The sequence below is a fragment of the Juglans regia genome, chromosome 14, assembly GCF_001411555.2.
Source record: "Juglans regia cultivar Chandler chromosome 14, Walnut 2.0, whole genome shotgun sequence".
Classification (NCBI taxonomy): Eukaryota; Viridiplantae; Streptophyta; class Magnoliopsida; order Fagales; family Juglandaceae; genus Juglans; species Juglans regia.
In genome coordinates this window covers 7,109,544-7,131,432 of record NC_049914.1, presented here as the reverse complement: position 1 = coordinate 7,131,432, position 21,889 = coordinate 7,109,544, and the positions used below count along the sequence as shown (strand labels likewise).

The window sequence follows — 21,889 nt, the reverse complement described above, 5'->3', positions numbered from 1 at the left end:
ACTTTCAACTCGAGTTCATTCCACAAACAAGCTCGAACTCGGCTTGAATTGTTTATTTATTTATTTTTTTAATAAGATTTAATAATTAATAATTTAGATAAATAAATATAAATAAAAGATCTAATATTGAATTTGAATAATTAACAAGTAGAACCTTTATTGAATTATAAGATTCTAATACATACACATAATATGATAACATATATTTATTTCATATATGGTTCCCACATACTATATATGAAATTATTAAATCTTATCAACTAATTATTGTACAAATTATAAAATATAATTATGAAGTATATTCAATATATAGACATAAGTAATTAGGTTACATATTATATATTTAAATATGAAAGTGTTATGCTTGTATTATTAGCTAATACATATTTATATATATGTATATATACATAGATATGTGTATATATTTATCAATATATGAATGAGTTTTAATCGAGTCGAGCTAACGAGTTGACTCAGGCATAAACGAGCGGGCTTTAAAGAGTTTTAACTGAGTCAAGTCGAGTTTTGTTGGGTATATGTCATTTACTAATCGAACGTGTATCTGCTTTTACGGGTGAATTTTTTTTTTTCAAGAGTCGAATTTATTTAGGCAAGTACAGAGTGGACTATCGAACAGATCAGTTTATTTACAGCCCTAATTCTCTTAAATATTTTTTCTAAAAAAAATTCATAATATTGTAAAAAAGTACTTTCTTAATCATTAAGTTAAAAAAAAAAGTGTTGGATGGATATGCTTTGTCGGGACACAGCATTTTCCTTTCCTATTTTTATTTTTAATTTATTATTTCTATTTATTTTTAATTAAAGTTACTTAATTTGGAAGGAAGGTGCTACCGTGCGAGCCGGCGGCCACTAGTTGAATTTTGGAGTTTTTTATTTGTTTATTTATTTCAATATTTTTTTAACAGTCTTAATTAATTAAGAAAAAGTTAAAAAAATATAAAACTTCATCAATAATTATTTTCTTAATTATTAATTAAAAAATTAAAAAAATTAAAAAAATAACTTTGATAGATAATATTAGGGACTGAGTAGATTTTTTTCATTTAAAATTTTATTTGTGTCCTCGTTGGCATGCTGTGGGGGCAGTGGACCTGTGGCGAACAAAGTGAGCGTGGCCCACCGATTCCTTGAAACGCGTGGAGCGTGTGGGGTCAAAAGACACTTTTTGTTTGATAAATAGAGGAATCTCGTTGTGTCCAACAATGAATCTCTTGCTCAGCTTTCAACCTCTCCGCGCACTCTCTTCCACCTCCTAGCCGTTATTTCCTGCAATCCTAAATTTACCCAAACTTCTCACTTTCCCTTTCCGTTTCACCCTCCTCGACTCTCCGATCTGCGGTTTCCGACCACCCCAATACCGACCTCTGAGGTTCCCTAAATAAAGGCTAAAAAAAACTAGTCCTCTTTTGGCATCTCACCACCTTGGTGTTTTGGGCGGCTCCGGTCGTTGAATCTCTGCCGTCGACCTTTCATCAGGTGCGAATATGAAGAATGCGAAGCAGAAGAAGAGGAGGAATAGGCTTGGAACGTCCAATCCCTTCTGGAACGATGTTGCGGCGAACGAAGAAGACGAAGAGGGAAAGGAACCCAAGGCGTTAGTGGAGGCCTTCTCTTTGGCTTCTTTACACGACGCTATTTCTGCCTACCGCCAAGCGGACGAAGATCGGGACAAAGCTGCACACGTATTCAGAGAGAGAGAACCGGATATTGCCGATTACCCGTCGGCCAATTGGACTTCGGGTGCGAGCTCTTCGGGTTCATCTGAGGGGTTTGTTGAGACAGGCTATGTTCAGAACGTGGTGAATGGGAAGGGCTTCGTAGGGAGTAAGCAGAAGAGAGTGGTTGCGGCGACAGGGACGGTTTCGACGGTGTTGGGGAAAGAGTACGTGAAGTCGAGGCCTCTAAGGAGGGACTCAACTAGGTTCAAAGGGCTTAAAAATGGTTTCCTTGAGATAGAAGAGGCTGAGCAGTTTCTGTGCTCGATGCTCGGAGACGAGTGCGAGCTAAGCATGGCTGTTGTTAGAGACGTGCTCGGTGAGTACCCGATACGATTTTTTCCTTAAATGGATTTCGAATGGATTGAAAGACGTGAGTTTAGTTGGGATGTTGCTAATGATTCAGGCCTATTTATTTCACAATTCCACTAAATTCATTTATCTCTATGTTATTTAATTATTATAATTTTATTAAATTATCAATTAAAATAAAATAAATAATTTATTTTTTAAAATTTTAATATAAAAATAATATTAAAAATATATATTATAATAATATTTTATTTAATTTTTAATTTTAATCTCAACTCTTTTAAACAAGCTAGTTCTAGATTTTCCATGCCAAGTGTTGAAAGCTAGTTTTATTTATTTATTTTTTATTTTCGCCCAAATTTCATTTTGAGCCGTAGATACTGTTATGGAAAAGAAGTATTTGTGGTTTTATTTTAATACAAGCTATTTTCATTTTCAACTTCAGTCTTCAGCCTCAGCAATAAAAAGTTAAAAACTCGCACAGACTCGCGCGCGCATGTGTGCGTGTGCGCATCTATATGTATATAGTTCTCGGTCATTTATAAGATAGATCATAGACTTCAATTGTTAAATTATTCATCCTAATGTCGTTCTCACTTATAGTTCAGTCACTCATCCCATCATATGTCTATCTCCTTCTAGTGTCCCCCCTCCCCCAGGCGAGTCTTTCTAAAGTTCTATTTGAATGTGTTTTCTGATATCTGTCACTGTTCTTTTTTTTTTTTTTTATCATGAGAGGTATTCTTAGTGGTTGAATGATTTAAGATATGATTGATTTTGGACACTGTACTCAGGAGCTTACTTTTAGTTGTTTATTGCATGATCCGAAAATATTTATTTTTGCAGGTCAATGTGGATACGATGTTGAAAAGGTATTTTCAGTATTATGAATTAGATTTTCTTTTAGTTCTTTTCAAAATGATGTTGGAACATAACTATGCATATCTTACATTTGATGTTAAATAAAGGAGCAAAGGAAATAATTTGCTGTTTATTTGCTTCCTAGGCCTTGGATGCATTGCTTGAATTTTCTGCTTCCACATTTGAGCAGTCCGGGAATGGTAACTATAAGGAAGATATAAGATTTCTTTTTGAGCGCAAAGGCAGTGTAAGTATGTTACTTTATTGCTTGATGTTTTTTTGGGGGTTCTTGATTAAAGATTCCTGTGCCAATTTATTAATGAATAATGCTATTAATCATTCTTTTATCTATCACCCTTTCAGATGTGGCATTAAATAATTGACATATAAATAAAAGATAACAAATAGTTTTCCAATCGTTTGATGTCACATTAGGGGTTAATATGGTTAAAAAGATGATGAATAACACCTCTCTTATTTAATATGTTATCCTTTTGGTTTTTGTTGGGTCACATGTACAAAGGATATCATCTTTTCATTTTAGTTTTGAGAGACTATGAAATTTATTAAGAGAGTTTGTGGGTTATGCTTTTTAGGACTTCGTACTTTGGCCATCACTTGTATTTGCAGTTTAATATTGTATGACAGATTGAGCTATCATACAGTGTTCCACATGAGAGGCTCAGGAATCCTCAACTTTCATATTCTCTTGGCCTTCTCCAAGATTGGCTGATTGAGTTTATGGAGGCTCGGGTGAAATGAATGGTCAATGGTTTTGATTTTATATGCCCATGAAAAGGTTACTGGACATTTCTTTCCTAGAAGAGTGATGGCTTCTTGCATTTATATATGCTGTTATTTTGGTGTCAATCTCTCCAAAAGCGCTTTGTTTCCTTTCCCTTCTTGTTATATAAATGGACATCAGTTCCAGGGTTTTGATGCTTTTGCAATTGTCTATCCAGTTCTGCATCAATAGTTTTCTTTTTAACCAAATTTATTAATTATGAAGAAATTTCTGGGGGAGTTCTCATTTAATGAATTTGTGATATTTAGTCAATTGGGAAAAAGGCTAGAAAGACAAAAGTACATGTGAATAAAAATGTAGTGTAATTTTCTGTGTGCGACCAAAATCGCATGGTCTCCTATCCTGCTTGCGAAGGGTTAACAGTGATGGTGTAGCATGTTTTAGTCATATTTTCCTTTATAATCTAATTCTGTAAAATGGAAATATTTCATTTTTGAATTCACTGTTTGGCTATGTGCTTTATTTAGTGATATTGGAAATTTTGAAACAGTTTACAGATAGGGCTTCTGATTGCACTTCTTGTTCATCCGAAAGTGAAGTTCTGGATAATATATGGTCTATGGGCAATGGTTACAGGTATTTCATTCTGGATTTTTTTACTTTTGTGGCTTCAATACTATTGTGGATGTTGTTATCAAGTTCCCATTTTTTCCCCAATTAGAAGGGCTGCAGAGGGCATGCTATTATGGTTCATGGACTTTGGTGTTGAACTTAGAGTGAAATAAGAGAGAAAGTTGATGAGGGTTTGTATAGCACATACAATATGGCTTGATCATGCATGTATGCTGATGAGAAACTTTATCATGCAAGTTTCTTATTTTTCCCCAAATAGATGGCTGCAGAGAGCAGGCTATTATGGTTAATGGACTTGGGTAACTTAGAGTGAAATAATAGAGGAAGTTGATGAGGGTTTTAGCACATACAATATGACTTGATCATGCATGTTTTCATAGTTTGAGAGGCAAGAAACTGAAAGCGTCAATTTTACTATTTTGAATTAATTAAACAAAAACGCTTTGGAACGGTACGTCTGCTAGTAAGGCTTTAACAGCCACCAATGCAAGCCCGCCAAGTCAGCTATTTTACACAAAATTCATAAGAGTGATCACACTGGATAAAATCATAAGTCCTCAGTCTTTGTTCTTCACCTCAGTACTGCAAAATTTGGAGCCCCTGCAAATTCCAGACCCGGTCTCTCTCTCCTCAAGCCCCAAGTCCCAGGAGCTCTCCCTTAAATCCCTTTCTTGAGTTTCTCTCCCTCAGTCGCTCCCTCTCTCTCATCTCATGCAGAAATAAAACAAAAATTGGAAAAGGGTTGGGGAGCTCATAAACGATGAAAGTGGCGTCTGAGTGGTAAATTCAGCAGGCAAGTTACAATTTTTCATCCCCAAACTTCATACATTTAAAGCCCCTATTTAGTGCCGCACAAGTGCACCATTTAAACAGCTTCACCATTCTCACGATATAAAAAAGAGACCTCTGCAACTCAATGACACTCAACATTGAAGCCAATTGCAAATTAACTTTTGGCAAGTTAAACCCAAAAAGCCATCATCTGGGTCCACTATGAGGATGAAATCCATGGCCAGGGCACTTTTGGCGTTCTGGGTGTGCTTGTTTGCTTTGAGCTGCCATGTCCAGATCATTCAGGCTTGAGATGAGGAGAGAGCAATTGATAGAGGAGAAACGGAGAGCTCTTGGGTCTCTGGCTTAAGAGAGTGTTTTTCATTTGAATCTAGGCTAAATTCATTGGATTGGGTCTCAACGGGAGAGGGGGAGGGTCAACAGGAGGGAGGCTTTGGAAGAGGGGAAGGGTTATGGGAGGAGGGGGGGGGGGGGTTGTGGCCGCAGAGAGGGAGGGGATTTTTTTTTCCGTTATCGATCAGCTGTTGTGTAGTTATATGGAATCTGAAATGGAAGACCTACGAGTCAAACACACATTGGAGGGCTCTTATTTGAGGAAGAACGGATCAATTTGAAGATTTTCTCTTAATTAAAATACAGGTTAATATAGGAAATTTGAGTTATGGTCTAAACAGATGTCATTAACTGCAGTTTGTGTGATGTTCTTTTTTTCCATCTGGCTGGTCTCCAGGTTAGGTGATATTTTAGTACTTGGGAACCTATAGACCCTCAACAGTACCTCACTGCAGTTGTTTTGGATCCCCTAAAAGGAGTAAATTCTTTGTATTTTGCAGAACGAAGGCTGAGGTTTATATAAAGTTTTTTTTTATAAGAAGTTTATATAAACTAAGCAGATCAAATAAGAACCTAATAAACAATAGAAAGATGTTTCTTTTGAGGATCTTTGAGATTTGAAAAAATTTATGTAGAAAATGAGTGAGTCCTCACATTTGAGTTTTGTATCAAATCCTCAAGATTGCGTGACTTGTCAGGGTGCAGCCTAGTGGTCAAAAGGGTGGGCTTGGGATGGGTTGTAGACTCAAACACCCTAGGTTTGATTCCCACTAGGAGTCTCACTTGATTACTTGATAAACGGTTTTAGTGGATAAGGTCATATATCCGGGGCTTACTCCCCAAGTGTAGGTCCAAAGGGCCGCCCTGCCTTGGTGAGGTTCCATATCACCGGAAAAGAAATCCTCAAGTTTGTGTGGACTGTGGATGTGTTTGGTTAATCAGTAGTCCTCCAATGTTACTCAAGATCGTGCACAACTAATAAGTACTTGTTAATCTCAGTGTTCAAATTTGGTTTCATGTAGGATCTACTAGCTTATGCTACTTATTATGATATCAAATTCTTCATGCTCGTAAAATGCTTACATCTTTGCATTGCTCTGTTGAAAAAATAAAAGAATTGCAAATCGATTTGGTGGTCCTAGTTAATATCTGTCAAAGTGCAATATCAATTTCTCTCCATTGAGGATATTTGTGCAGAGAACCTGATTCTACTAGCTATGTTGTTTTCTTCGCTTTAGGAATTATGCCAAGGTTCTTGCCAGTTCTGAAGCTGATTCTACACCAAGTGAAAGAAGTACCGAGTTAGATCTACCTCAAAAGGTGTTGGAATCTTTGTTTCACATCTCCAAGAGTCCTAACCATGAACCAAAGACGATGAATTGGAAAAATGTAGTAAAGAAACTCCAGTCACTGGGTCCTGGGTTTGATGTTTGTCCTTCTAGTGTTGCAGAACCTCAGCAAGATACTTGTGGTACTGATCATTAGCTTCGTAATGCTTTAGTGCACTTGCTATTGTGTGTCCATATCTTTAGTTTTTTAAAAAAAATTACTCGTATCGTTTTATTGCCATTTCACTATTTAATGTTCTTATTTTCATCAATAAAACCCATCCCTAGTTCTCATCAATAAAATTCTTATTTACTGTCAAAAAAAAAAAAGAAAGAAAAACCATCAATATAATCTTTCATCACTTGTATTTTAAAAAAAAAAACTATCTTGTGTTCTATCAGCAGAAGTGATTAGCTACATTGTATTTTCTGTATACACTCAGTAGTAGCATGGATGCACAAAGTCACTCCTATTCAAAAGTGCTTCTTTTGTTATAATCTGAATGTTAAGTTGTTTTGGAAGTTAAAGCACTTCTTTTTGGTTGAAGTTTTAACATTTATTTCTTGGTGAGTTGTTCTAAAAATTTTCACTGAATACAACCAATTTAATAACACATTTTTGTGTAATAAGTGCTTGTCAACCATATCAATCTCTTTACTATTGGGATTTTCCTGGAATTGTAGCTAAAGGAGAGGAATATCATGTGTTCAGAAAGACTTCGCAGCAACACTGGGATTCAATGAGGTCTTACTATCAGAAAGTAGGGTGTTTTTGGTTTTCATGGCAATTCTGGTTAATTATTGACTTAAAGAATCTTATGAGGACATTCTGCAGGCTGCAGTGGCATTTTCCAAGGGAGAACGACACCATGCGGCCTACCTTTCTGAGCAGGTTTGTTCTACTTCATACATTGCAAATTTAATGTATCTATGCTTCAGTGTTATTGGAATTTATTTTATTTAATTTTTTATGATGGATTTATTGTACACCTGGAAACATTATAATAATGCAATTTATAAATAAAATACCTTGATTACCGATAAAAAAACTGTGGTGTCTTTGGGGAGAACATAGTGAAAAGAGGTTTTGAAGACTAGTCAAAAGCGTAGCCTAGGAGTTTGCCTAGATTGCCTGATGCATGGTTCTTATGCGAGGAGTCGTGTATTTGGGATTTACTTACCACGGGTGGGTCCTAGACTCCTAAGGCTACCTTGGTGAGGCTTCTCAACATTAGACAAAAAAAGGGGGTTTTGAAGAATGGAGATGAAGGTGGTGGAACTCAAGGCTTCCTTCAATTCTCGATTTGAGGATATATTTTATCTTTTTACTTCTTCTAGTCAGATATTTCTCTTGTATATAACTAGGACATTCTTTGTACTGAACATGGCTTTTGCCTATTCTTTTATTAATATACTTACTCTTATAAAAAAAAAAAAATTCTCTTCTATACTTCATGTATACTTTGTTTCACTTGTTTTATGAGAATCTTATTCTTTATTAGAAATTACTCATTTCTTATAATCCAGATGCGGATAGATCCTTATTTTTACATTCTATTTGAAAGAATTTACAGAATTCAAATAATTAGATTTTTTTTTTTTTACTTGATGGATTTTTTTTGTATTCATTTTTAGTTATATTCTAGGTGGTTAACCAGATAAGTTCCATTTGCCTAGGGTAAGGTACAAACAAAATTGGCTCGAGAGGCGGATGAAAGGGCAAGCCATGATATATTTAAAGCTAGGTTGGTGCATTGCTTAAAAGAGCAACATAAAAGTTCTCTTTACCATTTTACATATACCTTTTTGTTCTATATTTAACTAAGCAATTGCTTCCAATCTGCAGAAACAAGGGCATAGAAAATGTGATTACAATTGATTTACATGGGCAACATGTCAAACAAGCAATGCAGTATGTAAAAGCTCTCCTCCTACTTGGCACATATGCGCCCGGTAAGTCTCTGCTGCTCCCTCGTTATTTATTGTATTCTCTCCTTGTTTCACACAAAATAAGGCTTGCACTTTCTGATGTTCTATTTATTTGATTACCAGCGGTTCAAACTCTCAGGCTTATTACAGGATGTGGGTCCCATGGTGTAGGGAAGTCAAAGGTGAAAGAATCGGTATGGGTTTCCAAATCATCTGACTTTCTTCTATTTTGTTGGATCTTACTCTGAAAACTATTGGTGAAAAAGTTAAGAGGGGCTGCATATTTTGTATGGCTGTTGCATACTGGAATCGTAGTTAACTTGGGTATGCATTGTAGCAAAACGACTAAATTGGATATTTTAGAGAATTATATGTGCTCCAGATTATTGTAGTCTCTCGATCTTGGAATACATTAGATACTGCCAATAACAGAATAGTTAGCAACTTTTGGTGTTACCATCATGCAAGCTAGTGTTTTAACACGAATGTACTGGTTAGCAGTGTTATAGATAGCCAGCCAAGCCCAGCGAGCGTAAGCACTCACGCAAACTTTGAGTTATACAGATGCACACCTCAAGAGCTTAAAATAGTGCCATCTGGGCTCTTGCTGTTCATAAGTGAGCTAAACTCCTTTTTAATTGGTAAAGAATTTATTGAGTTATTCTTCCATGGAATAAGAATTCATTTCATTTACCCTTGACATCTTTTCCTTGATGTTTACTTGAAATAAATAAATAAATGAAACCTATTCCTGATATGTGGCAGGGGGATCAACAGTGTAAATAAAGTTTACCATGTTGGCCTTCTGGAGTTTACTTTAGTGGTTATAATTTCTTGTTATTAATCTTTTCACAGTTTGCCCATTAGATCTTGCTTCATCTTCGGAGAGAGAAGAACTTGCGTTTGTATCATTACTCTTATCTAACCCCTGGATGCTGCGCGCGCAGGTTATCAAACTTATGCAAAAGGAAGGTATAAAATGGAGTGAGGAGAACCAGGGAACGTTGCTAATCAAACTCAGTGGATCCAGAGAATTCACCTTTATGGATTCTGAAAGTGATACCGAGTAAATTTACCAACTTAGTTACTTAGCAGTTAGCACTCACCTCTAGTTTTTCCTTTTCTTATCAGAGTTTGTTGTCTAACAATAGAGAACTCATGTCTCATAGTGCTCTTGCTTAGGGCCCAAATTGGTTATAATAACATAAATGTAGAAACTCTTTCTTTCCTTCCATAAGGTTGTTGAAAGAGAGTTAGACTGCTTACTTGTAAGGCTGCGTTTGGATGTTGAACTGAATTTAGTTGAGTTTAGTTGAGATGATAAAATATTGTTAGAATATTATTTTTTAATATTATTATTATTTTGAAATTTGAAAAAGTTGAATTGTTTAATATATTTTATGTTGAGATTTGAAAAAATTGTAATGATGAGTCGAGATGAGTTGAAATAGGTTTAGTAACCAAACGAAGCCTAAATGTGCTGAGAGGTTAAGCTGCGGTCACTCAAGTTATTGACCAAAACTCTAGGTCCTAGAGTGATTTCTTCAGCCAGCACGATTGTTTGGATATAGAAACCATCTCACCTTATCTCATCTCATCATTACAGTTTTTTCAAATTTCTATATAAAATATAATAAACAATTCAACTTTTTCAAATCTCAAAACAATAATAATATTCTAACAATATTTTATTCAACTCATAAAAAATATTCTCATCTCATCTCACTTCACTATCCAAACGAGCTCTTAATATAAATGATGTGTAGTTTATTTTATATGTTTATCTTTCTCTTACTCTAAGACATGATCTAAATCAGTCTTTATAGTTAAATTTTGTGTTAATCTTAAGTTTTTATTGACGGGATACATTGCCCTGATCACTTTTTAAGTTACACTAACCCATTGGCTATTGCTATCTATTGTAAATTTCTAATCGAACTTCCAGACTCCAGCGTGCATTACTTTTGTCACTGTTCATCTGAAATCCCAATTGGTGGAGTTTTTCCACCTCTTTATTTAAATTGATTTTTTGAATTATAAAAAATGACATGATCTGCACTATTTTTTAATTAGAACTTAATGGTTTAGATTTCACCTTGCTTGCCTCGATAATTTGTTAAATTTCTTTATTTTTCTATGAACTGAAGTTGTCTTTTTTTCTTTAAAAAAAAAAAAAAAGAGGGTGCGAATGTTAGCATTTTTATAAATTTCTGTATAATAAGAAGAATCTGGATATATATTTAAAAAAAAAAAAAACACTGAATATTCCATCAAATTCATTAAAAAAAAAACTTTAATCTTTCTTGGGCAAAGATTATTCATATTCTCACAAGTACTATAAAATCATAAATTGCTTAAAGTTCAAGAAAACTTCAAATAGATAAAGAATAATTCTACTTAGCCATATGAAACTTACCATTCAGATGACCATCTTGACGGCACTACAACGTCATGTCACGTGGTTTATTAAAAAAATTAAAAATTCAAACATAAAACGTTAGAGAGAACTTAGAGTTTGAATCTTCATCTTTTTGTATTTTCGGACATCTTATTAACTTGAATATATGTCTTTGTATTTTTTTAATAAATCACATGACACTACGTGGTGGCGGTGGTATCAAATAAAAGAGTGATCTAAGTTAAGTTTTAGATGGTAAAATGCTGTACTCATGAATAAGAAATAAAAAAACAATTTGCCCTCGGACACCACTTACGACGTCAAGTCTGACTCTACACTACGCATTTTCCCTGATATAGCTAACCATGCAAAGCTCCCAAATCAGAGCATTCTCAATAGCTTCTTCATCCTATCATTTAAAATACATTATCAAAATTTATTTATTTTTATTTTACATGCTGACTTTTATAATATGTCATATATCAGCTTATTTATTTATTTATATCATTTAATTATTATACTTTTTAATATTTTTTATTCATTTCAAATATTTTTTTTAACTATCAATTATATTTTTATATCTTTTAATATTTGCAATATATCTCCATATATAATGTCATATAATTATATTTTGTTTTAAGTTAATCTAAATTTATAAGCTAAACCAAAATATAAATTTATTAAAAAAAGAGAGATTATATTTATGAAAATATTCTCAAAATGTATTATGAAAACAAAAAGACAATACACAAAACAATCATTCTACTGTAAGTCTGTATACCCACCCTCTCATCCGAATAAGAAAAAAACGATAGTCATAGAATGTAGCTACATATGAAGGTGTAAGATTTTATTTTATTTTATTTACAGTAATGTTATGAAATGTTAAGTATTATGCAATGAAATGAGAGAGAATGTCTGAAATAAAAATATGATAACTTTTGAGTAGTGGGAAAAGAAACTTAGAGGAGAGATAAATTAATTTAAAATGTTTTAGAGTTTTGAATAGTATTCTCTACATCTAGACTATAGCAAAGTGCATAATAAAGATAAAATACAAAATTCATTGGAATGGAATTTTAAACAACTTTTTTTATACTTTATAAAAAAAAGCTATATTTTACAAAAGCCACTGTAAATGCTTTGCAACCCATAAAAAATGTAAAAAACAAAATATATATATATATATATATATTTATATATATATGGAATCATGGATTCCTAGAACCTAGTTGGGCGGTCACCCACTTTGGTCACAGTGAAAACGCAGTAAAAAAAAAGCAAAAACCTAGATACGTAGCACAAAACCGTCATTTCATGTCGGTTGGTTATCTGATGCCTCGAGATATAAAATCCCGTTACTTTCATTTTCTCTGCAAAAGCCACAGAGAGATAGAGCGCACATATTCAGTTGTTTGGAGCTATGCATTTATTATATTCATGTAGGACGAGGCTTGAATCGAGATCTTTGGTGGAGTCGACCATGGACAACACTACCACCGTAACGAAACCTTGGAGCCACCACCCCCTTGCCAAAACGAACAACAAGGAGCGCTCTGAAGAGAATGAGATGGTTGAGGATGATGTTACGAACTCTCTAATATAAGTAAATAAATCTAGTACTTCAAGGGACCAGTGCCTCCAAATATACCATAAAAGCCAAATGGAGTTCTCATAGTTCATTCATCAGATAACAAGACTTTAAATACAATTCAAATAATAACTAACCAATAAACAAAGCTAGACCCACTACAATTATGTTTACCCACTATGTACAACTGGACACCACTAAACCCATAACATAAAATAACAACCTGGTCTACTAAGCTAAGGACTTGGTCAAAAGAAGACTAGTAACTGGACTTCTAAAAGGAACACGTGATGGCAATTACTAGTGGTTGGATTAAATGGACGGTTCAGATTAAACTATACGAGAGGTAACATGAAAGACTCCCCCTCTTCGAGGACCTTGTCCCCAAGGGTCCCAAATTTGTTGCAGAAATCCCTAATGTTCTCCCAAGTTGCCTCCTCATCGCCCATACCAGACCATTTCACCAAAATTTATGTGGTAGCTCGCCGTCCTTACCTTTTAAGTCTACGATTTAGTGTCTTTTCTGGTTCTGGGAAGAGAGAACCATCCATGTTGACTGGTGGGAGCTTCGGTTGCAGGGTAGAGGAGGATCCCAATCTTTTCTTCAGGGAAGAAACATGGAAAATAGGGTGGATCTTGGATTCTGGTGGTAGTCGTAAGCAATAGGCAACCTTTCCAACTTTTTCTTCAATCATGAAGGGTCCATAGTAGCAAGTTGCAAGTTTCTGGTTCCGCCGAGCAGCAACTGAGAGTTGATGGTATGGTTTTAGCCGTAGATACACCCAATTGCCGTTTGTAAATTCCCTCTCCGTCCGATTTAAATCTGCAAATTTTTTCATCATTTCTTGTGCTTCCCGTAGGTTGTCCTTCAAGATTTTGAGAATGGCTTCCCTGTCCTTCAACATATCTTCAACAGTTTGAACCTTAGTTGTTCCTGGGGTGTATTGAAGTAGACGAGGAGGCTGGGAGTCGTAGACAGCTTCAAATGGGGTTGTTTTGGTTTAGGCATGCTCATTGGTATTATACCAATAGTCAGCAAGAGAAAGCCATATGCTCCATGCTTTGGGTTTATCCCCAGTGAATCTGTAAAGGTACCCCTCTAGGCACTGATTGACTATCTCTATTTGGTCATCCGTTTGTGGATGGTAGGCACTGCTAGTGTGAGTTGAGTTTGTTGTAACCAGAACAGCTCTTTCCAAAAATGAGAGATAGAAATGGGATCTTGGTCACTTACAATAGATTTAGAGATACCATGTAATCTGAAGATGTTGTCAACAAATAATCCAGCAATAGTAATGTCAGTGTAGGGATGACTGAGGGAAATAAAGTGGGCATACTTAAGTCAAACAATCAACCACCACCATGATGACATTTTTGTTATGGGATTGAGGCAAACCTTCAATGAAATTCATGCTAATGTCAGTCCATGGTCTTTCGGGAATGGGTAGAGGCTGGAGTAGTCCTGCAGGGTGGTTGTGTTCAATTTTGCTTTGCTGGCAGATCTCACATTCTCGTACATGATGTCTGACCGCAACCTTTAATCCAGGCCAGTAAAAATTCTTTGACTCGAGCTAAGGTTTTGTGATATCCTGAATGTCCTGCTAACGGCTGATTGTGCATCTCTTGTAAGGCCAACTGCTGAAGCTCTTGATTAGTGCCTAGATGGATTCTGCCTTTGTAGAGTACTATGTTTTGCCATAGTTGGAATTTATGATCCGAGAGGGTACCATCTTGGTGCTATCTAAGAAGTCTTTGAAGAAGCTCATTAGTTGGGTAAGCCTTCTTTACTCTGTCAATCCAAGGTGTTTCCAACTATGTGAGAGTTACTGCATGGACTGTTTGCTCCATATTCCCCATTCTAGACAAGGCATCTGTAGCTTTGTTCTCACGCCCAGCTTTGTATTATACTATAAACTCATAACCTATCAGCTTTGAGATCCATTTATGGTGTGTTGGGGGACCAATTCGCTACTCGACCAAATATTTAAGTGCCTGTTGGTCTGTACGAATCTTAAACTTATGCCCTAATAGATAGGCCCTCCATTTTTTTTTTACTGCCATGACAAGAGCAAGAAGCTCCTTTTCATAGGTAGATAAATGTAAGTTCTTTCTTTTGAGTCCCTAACTTAGATAGGCCAAAGGCCATCCCTCTTGCATTATTACTGCACCAATGCCGTCTCCTGATGCATCACATTCAACAATGAATGTTTTTTGAGAAATTTGGGAGTCCCAAAACTGGGAAAGTAGTCATAACTTGTTTGAGTTGGTAGAAGGCTTCAGTGGCCTTTGGATTCCATTGAAAATCATCCTTTCGTAGTAGTGCGGTAAGGGGGGCTGCTATGCTTCCATAATTTTTAATGAATTTGCAGTAGTAACCCGTGAGGCCCAAAAAACCTCTTAGAGCCTTAAGTGAAGTAGGTAAAGGTGTTGGGATCTGTTTGGACCCCACTTGAGGAGATGATATGTCCCAAGTACTCTATTTCCGGACATCCAAACCTGCATTTTGACATCTTTGCATACAATTGGTGCTGTTGGAGTAGCTTCAGTACAGTTTCCAAATGTAAAATATGGTCATCCCAGCACTTACTAAAGATTAAAATATCATCAAAAAATACAAGAACGAGTTTTCGTAAATATGAGTGAAAAATATCATTCATAAGCCCTTGGAAGGTGAATGAGGCATTAATAAGGCCAAAATGCATTACTAGAAATTCATAGTAGCATTGGTGGGTTTGGAAGGTTGTTTTTGGGATATCATGAGATTCTACACGAATTTAATGGTATCCCGATTGTAAATCAAGCTTAGAAACTATTGAAACCCCTCCCAATTCATCTAAGAGTTCATCAATGATAGGAATTGGATACTTATCTTTGATGGTGGCTTGATTGAGAGCCCGATAATCAACACATTCGCCAACTACCCTCCACTTAGCGCACCAATAATACAGGGGAAGAATAAGGGCTTTGGCTAGGTCGTATGACTCCATTTTTCAGTAGCTCATCAACTATTGTCTCAATTTCTTCATTTTGATTGTAAGGATAGCGATAGGGCCGAATGCTAATTGGTTTAGTGCCATCCATGAGAGGAATCTTGTGATCATGACTTCGGCATTGGGGGAGCCTTTTTGGCTCTTGAAAAACAAAGTGAAATTGCTTTAATAGTGGCTGTATCTTCTCAGGAACAGTAATTGATGAGTTTTCATTTGAAACTTCCATTAATTGTAGCACTAATCCTTTGTGGGTCCCCTTTGTCTGCATGTAAAATTTTTTTACATCTTCCATAGTTAAATCTGAAGGGCTAAGCCCTTGAAGCTGCATCCTTTTTCTGTACCAAGTAAATCTCATCGTAAGCCGGGAGAAATCCCAAAGAATGGGACCTAGGTGGGAAAGCCAATCCATCCCAAGAACCAAATCACATTCCACTAAGGGCAACAAATATAAATTAGCGAAAAGGTAGTTACCTTGAAGATGAAATGGAACTATGTCACAACAGCTTAGGCAAGGTAACTGATCCCCATTAGCTACCATCACCGTAAGGTTGTGACTTCGTCTAACACGTAGATTGGTTTTCTTGGCCATGCTAGGGTCGATGAAGCTATGAGTACTCCCGGAGTCAATTAAAATAACCACAGATCTGTGTTTTAATACACCTTATAGTCGCATGGTTCGAGGAGTGGGAGTACCTGAAATTGCATGTAGTGATATGCCAAGTAAAGCTCATTCCTCATCTATGTTTTGTTCTTCTCTCATTGCAAGTTCTTCACGAACATCTTCAGAAATTTCCTCCTCAGTTTCAGCCTCCAATCCTTCTAAAAGAAATAGTTTGGGAGTTCTACACCAGTGTCTTAGAGCCCATTTATCATCACAGTAGTAACAAAGACCACGATCCATTTTTTCCTTCATTTGTGCAGAGGTAATATGTTGTATAGGAAGGTTGTCTTTATTGGGTTGGTCTTTGTTTGGTCGAGGGGGGTAATGAGGAGGTAGGGGTCCTAATAGTCGAGTGGGGTTAGGTGCTGGAAGTTTAGAAAAGTTGTTTTTGGGGGGGAATTTGGTTGAATGGAACTGCCTGGAATGTGCTGGAATTTTTTTGATTTTTGAACCTGCGCCATACTTCTTTTTCATATAGTCGGGCTAGACCAAAAGTTGTAGGGAGGGTAGTTGGTCTAAACATAGTGACCATGAACCGAATATCATTGCGTAACCCACTAAGAAAAGCACTAATTCGAAAACTTCTCTGGAAATCCCAGGATACGGTTGGATAGTACCTCAAAATCAGTTTGGTACTCCTCCACAGTAGATGTTTGTCTTAACTTTGTAAAATCTGCTATTGGATTATTAGAATGTGTGGGTGCGAATTGGACTTGTAATGCCTCCACAAACTTGGGCCAAGTGGTGATTGGATGGGAAGCCAATAGCCACTGGTACCAAGTAAAGGCTTTACGTTCCATATGGAAGGAAGCTAGCTGAATTTTCTATATATCAGGTATCTTGTGGTAGTCAAAAAATTGTTGGGTTCTAAAAACCCACCCGTTAGGGTCAGACGCATCAAACTTGGGGAAATCAAGTCTCATGATTCTGCTGTGGATCCCACTTTGGTGTTAAAAAACTAGGTTAAAATGGGTATTGGGCATTTCAGGATTTTGGCTACTACTTGGGTTGGAATAGTGAGGGTGGAATTGTTTGTGGGGTGTGGTGGCTATGCTATGGAAAAAGATTGTGTAGTTGTTGGCAAGATTGCCTACCTGCTTGACAAGCTCTTTTAGTAAAGTCTGCGGTCGAGTCTAGGCCTCTTTCATTTTTGTATTTTCATTTTTTAGCTATGTAACAACTTTAGAAAGTTGTGAAAGTCGGATCCCTTCTGCCATGGAACCGACGTGGCTCTAGATACCATTGTTACGAACTCTCTAATATAAGTAAAGAAATCTAGTACTTCAAGGGACCAGTGCCTCCAAATATACGATAGAAGCCATATGGAATTCTCATAGTTCATTCATCAAATAACAGGACTTTAAATACAATTCAAATAATAACTAACCAACAAACAAACCTAGACACACTACAATCATGTTTACCCACTATGTATAACTGGATACCACTAGACCCATAACATAAAATAACAACCTAGTCTACTAAGCTAAGAGCACTCTCAATAGATCTTGTAAAATACACTTGTAAAATACAGTTGCCTTTAAAATATAAAGAAATTTGTACAACAGTGAGTTACAATGGATCTTTTATATCATCTTTATTTTAGATGTTGGTACAGTAATTTCACTATATATAGAGGATACTATTCATGGCTGTAAACATTTTAAATTAATTTCTCTCTTTTCAGTGGCTGATTTTCTTCATTTCTTTCATATTTCCTATTTTCATTTCAGCCCTCTCTCTCTCTCTCTCTCTCTCACGCTTTCCTCTGTGTTGGCTGGGATGACTCCAATATTCAGTCTATATATATAAAAGCAAGATGCATATGAATAAAAAAAAAAGCTGCATATGACTCAGATTAAAAAAATAAAAACTGCGTATGACTCCAATTGGTTTGTATATCCATGTAGACTTGCAACAATCCCATTGTATATACTTTGAGAATATTTTTATCATATAGTTTTTTTTTAAAATTAATTGATATTTTGGTTTAGTTTATAAATTTAGATTAATTTAAAATAATACATAATTATATGACATTGTATATGAAGAAGTATTACAAATATCAAAATATATGAATATATTATTGGTAATTAGAGAACATATTTGAAATGAATAAAAAATATTAAAAAATATAATATTTAAATAATATAAAAAAAAATAGATAAATTAATGGGTGATATATTATAAAAATTAGTATATAAAATAAAAAAAATAAATTTTAATGATGTATTTTAAGAGATTGGATAAAAAATCCATTATAATTGCTAGGATTCGGTTAAAATAAAATCGGTAGGTTTGGGAAGTGAGATGAGAATTTTGTATTTTGTTTTGAAGTTTAAAATATTATGTTTTAATATTATTATTAATTTAAAATTTGAAAAATATGTATTAAAATTTAAAAAAATTAAATTATTTATTATATTTTATATAAAAATTTAAAAAAAAGTATAATAATGAGATAAAATGAAATAAAAATTTTATATTTTATTTTAGTTATCAAACCTGTCCTAAGTAACTGGACTTCTGACATACGGGAGGTAACATGACAGACGAAGACGAGGAGTGCTACATGGAGGTCCGGGAAACGCTGAGCCAGAGCTTTTTCCAGGTCCAGTCCGCACTGGATCAGAACTACCTTAATCCAGCAGGTCAACGAGAACCACCAGTCGAGGATTCCGGACAATCTCTCTAAGAACTTGAACTGATTCGCGAGATCAACGGCAACATCTCCAATGTCCTTTCTATTTACTCCGATCTATCGGTCAATTTCTCCAGCATTGATCGTCAGCGGCGTGCGATCATGTCGTCGAGGACCCACACGAACGGTAGCGTCGATGGCAAGGAAGAGAGCAAGGAAGCCTGACGAGATCTTTTGGAATTTCAGTAATTTCGATTTACCTTTGCTCTCTGTTCGTGATAGTGTTGGTTGTGTTAGTTATTATAAATAAACTCTGGTTTGGATCTTAGTTTGGGTCTAGTTTTATTTCGTTTTGTGTTTGGTTTAACGTGTCAATGAGTCTCTCTTTCCCGTGTGGCAAATAATTTGGTGTCTTCGAGTCAGTGCTATTGTGGGATGTTGGGGGTGGTGCTGGTAACCAAAAACTGTGGTTAATTGGTGTTTGACTTTGATATGTGTTTTTTATGTGTTAAGGAAGAAGGCTGCGGGACTGCTCGTCTACATATATGCGTGCCCGCAGACTTATTGAGGTACTTATGTTCTGTTTACAATTATTCTCTCTGTTTCTGTTTCTGTTTTTGTTTTTTTTTAGAATTTGTTTGCCTTTGATTTTTTAGTTGTAGATGGTGAATAATTGAATTTATATATATATATATATATATATATAAGTCCTGCTTAGGTAGGTAGATACATATATACATAAACACATACACACACATTGTGCGCCCGTGTGTGTGGATACCCATCTCTCAAGAGATGTACTACATTTAATGTATAGTATGTGGTATTTTCTCCAGATCTTTCTCTGTTTATTTTTCCTTCTCCTTTATTAAGCAAATGTTTCAATCATAATAGGGTTATAACTATCCTGTATATTGACTAAATTATGAATTGTATTGATGACATGCTTTTTTTTTTTTCATATCAATTGCCATCACCTGGAGGACTCTGAATTCAGAGTTGAGAAAGATGACGAGGAACAATGAGGTGAACTTGCTGTCTTATATAAAATAAATTAAAATAGAAAATGAGATGGAGAAGGGAGAAGAATGGAGATAGAATTTAAGGGCTACATCTATTGTTATTCTTAATTGTTACTTAATACAAGGCATAAGTCTCCATTTATAAGGAAGTTCATTGAGATAAAATAAGGTAAATATCTTAATCATTATGAAAAAATCAAGATAATATCAAATCAAAATGATTTCATCATTATGAAAACCAAATCGAGATAATATCAAATCAAATTATTGATTTGATATTATCTCCAACATCTCTCCTCAAATTCAAGGTAGAGAATTTTCAAATTTTGAGTTTGAAATTGGAGTATAGCCTTCATATCCGTTGGTTAGTCGCCGATGAGATGATAAAAGTGGTGTTGGCGATGAGGTGGCTGCAGTTGGAACATCAAATCTAGAGTTTTGATCAACAATATGTTGATAATGGGTCAAAGCAAATAAAGAGCTAACAATAGGCCGAACGATTGAGCTGACAATGGGCTATATATGACCTTGGTCAACAATAGGACCAAAATCAAAAGGCCAAAAAACTAGGTCTGGGGCTTCATACAATGCTCACAACAAACTAAGGTCCCGTTTGGATATAAAAAGTATTTCATCTCATCTCATCTCATCATTATAAATTTTTCAAATTTCTCCAGAAAATATAATAAACAATTCAAAATTTTCAAATTCCAAAACAATAATAATATTAAAAAATAATATTTTAAGAATATTTTATTCAACTTTCAACTCAATTTATCTCATCTCAACTCACTATCCAAATGACACCTAAAACATAATAAAAAGGCTCACGGCTGGTAAAGATACCCCAATTGCATTGAATTGAATGAAATATGGTTGAACAACAATGATGCAAAATTTTGTGAGAGTTAAAAAACTAGCGGAAGAACTTTAAAAGAGATAATCTATAGGAACGAGCCTGACGTTAGCCAAAGGCTCTGATACCATGATAGAAAATAAAAAAAATAAAATAGAAAAGGAGATGGAGAAGGGAGAAGAATGGAGATAGAATTTGAGGCTACCTCTTTGCTATTCTCAATTGTTACTTAATACAAGGCGTACATCCCTATTTATAAGGAAATTGCACTGACATAAGATAAGGTAAATTTCTTAATCATTACGAAAATTAAATCAAGATAATATCAAATCATTCTTGATTTGATGTTATCTCCAACATTAACAAGTTAGCGTCGACTTTGTAGGCTATGCTTTGCTTTTTATTGTGGTAATGGATATATTTTTCTTCATTTGTAAGTTGCACACTCAGTTAGGAGGGCGTGAATTACCGCATTCCCCATCTCGTGCTCGTAAAGGGGAGGAGTTGCAATTTGTGCCAGCACTTATTGGCAATTATGGTTCTTCCTGTTGCACCATGAGTACATACACCTGATTGCCTTTACCGTCATACATGGAAATTTTAAGTTGTCACTGTTGAAGCCATTATCTAATTTTCTGCAAGATGTTGTCACCATCAGTTGCATGGCCGCACAACTGACCACAGGCATTCCTTTTGATATAAAAAGCTAGTGGAAGTTTGTCAGAGAGAGAACGCTTTGAACTGGGTACAAGTGCCATAGGTGTGATGGTATCTTTGTCCAATTTGTGTTGTTGAAGAAGACAGTACTGTAAGCTTGTGGGAGATAATATCAGCAAGTAGCTATAAATAAACTAAGGTATATTAATCACTTCCAACATGTATCGAACTGCTTTCACTGCAGCTACTGTTAAATGGTATCTCAGAAATTGCAAGGCATAGCTGAGTGAGGAACAAAGGGTGGAGACCGTTCTGTTTCATTCTAGAGGGACTTCGTTTGTTTTTTCCCCCTCAAAAGTACAAGGGTGCATGTAAGAAGATATATGTAAATTGGTCATATA

General features: G+C 35.4%; 2 protein-coding genes and 1 pseudogene across 3 annotated transcripts; 2 read left to right on the top strand and 1 right to left on the bottom strand.

Annotated features, from left to right (window-relative positions):
* The first annotated feature begins 1,237 nt into the window (after window positions 1–1,237).
* On the top strand, window positions 1,238–10,016 carry LOC109002104 (SMR domain-containing protein At5g58720-like). Of its 2 annotated transcripts, none has more exons than XM_018979715.2 (11): window positions 1,238–2,058; window positions 2,898–2,923; window positions 3,058–3,159; window positions 4,208–4,293; window positions 6,654–6,886; window positions 7,428–7,504; window positions 7,579–7,635; window positions 8,421–8,488; window positions 8,590–8,696; window positions 8,799–8,866; window positions 9,620–10,016. In XM_018979715.2, exons 1-11 carry the CDS (start codon window positions 1,509–1,511, stop codon window positions 9,740–9,742), a joined length of 1,497 nt encoding a protein of 498 aa, XP_018835260.2. In that variant the 5' UTR covers window positions 1,238–1,508; the 3' UTR covers window positions 9,743–10,016. The 2 variants fall into 2 exon arrangements, with proteins under 2 accessions (XP_018835260.2, XP_018835255.2); XM_018979710.2 differs by having other exon boundaries at window positions 8,796–8,866; window positions 9,620–10,015.
* Window positions 10,017–13,152: 3,136 nt separating this feature from the next.
* On the bottom strand, window positions 13,153–13,566 carry LOC109002026. The gene has a single exon (XM_035685557.1). It carries the CDS (start codon window positions 13,564–13,566, stop codon window positions 13,153–13,155), a length of 414 nt encoding a protein of 137 aa, XP_035541450.1.
* Window positions 13,567–18,857: 5,291 nt separating this feature from the next.
* On the top strand, window positions 18,858–19,178 carry LOC109002035 (annotated as a pseudogene).
* The last annotated feature ends 2,711 nt before the right edge of the window (window positions 19,179–21,889 follow it).

Coding starts and splice junctions, on each gene's coding strand:
- LOC109002104 (XM_018979710.2), top strand. CDS start 1,509: ATGAAGAATGCGAAGCAGAAGAAGAGGAGGAATAGGCTTGGAACGTCC. Junction 3,160..4,207: donor TTTTTGAGCGCAAAGGCAGT/GTAAGTATGTTA, acceptor ATTTTGAAACAG/TTTACAGATAGGGCTTCTGA. Junction 4,294..6,653: donor TCTATGGGCAATGGTTACAG/GTATTTCATTCT, acceptor TCTTCGCTTTAG/GAATTATGCCAAGGTTCTTG.
- LOC109002026 (XM_035685557.1), bottom strand. CDS start 13,566: ATGTTGAAGGACAGGGAAGCCATTCTCAAAATCTTGAAGGACAACCTA.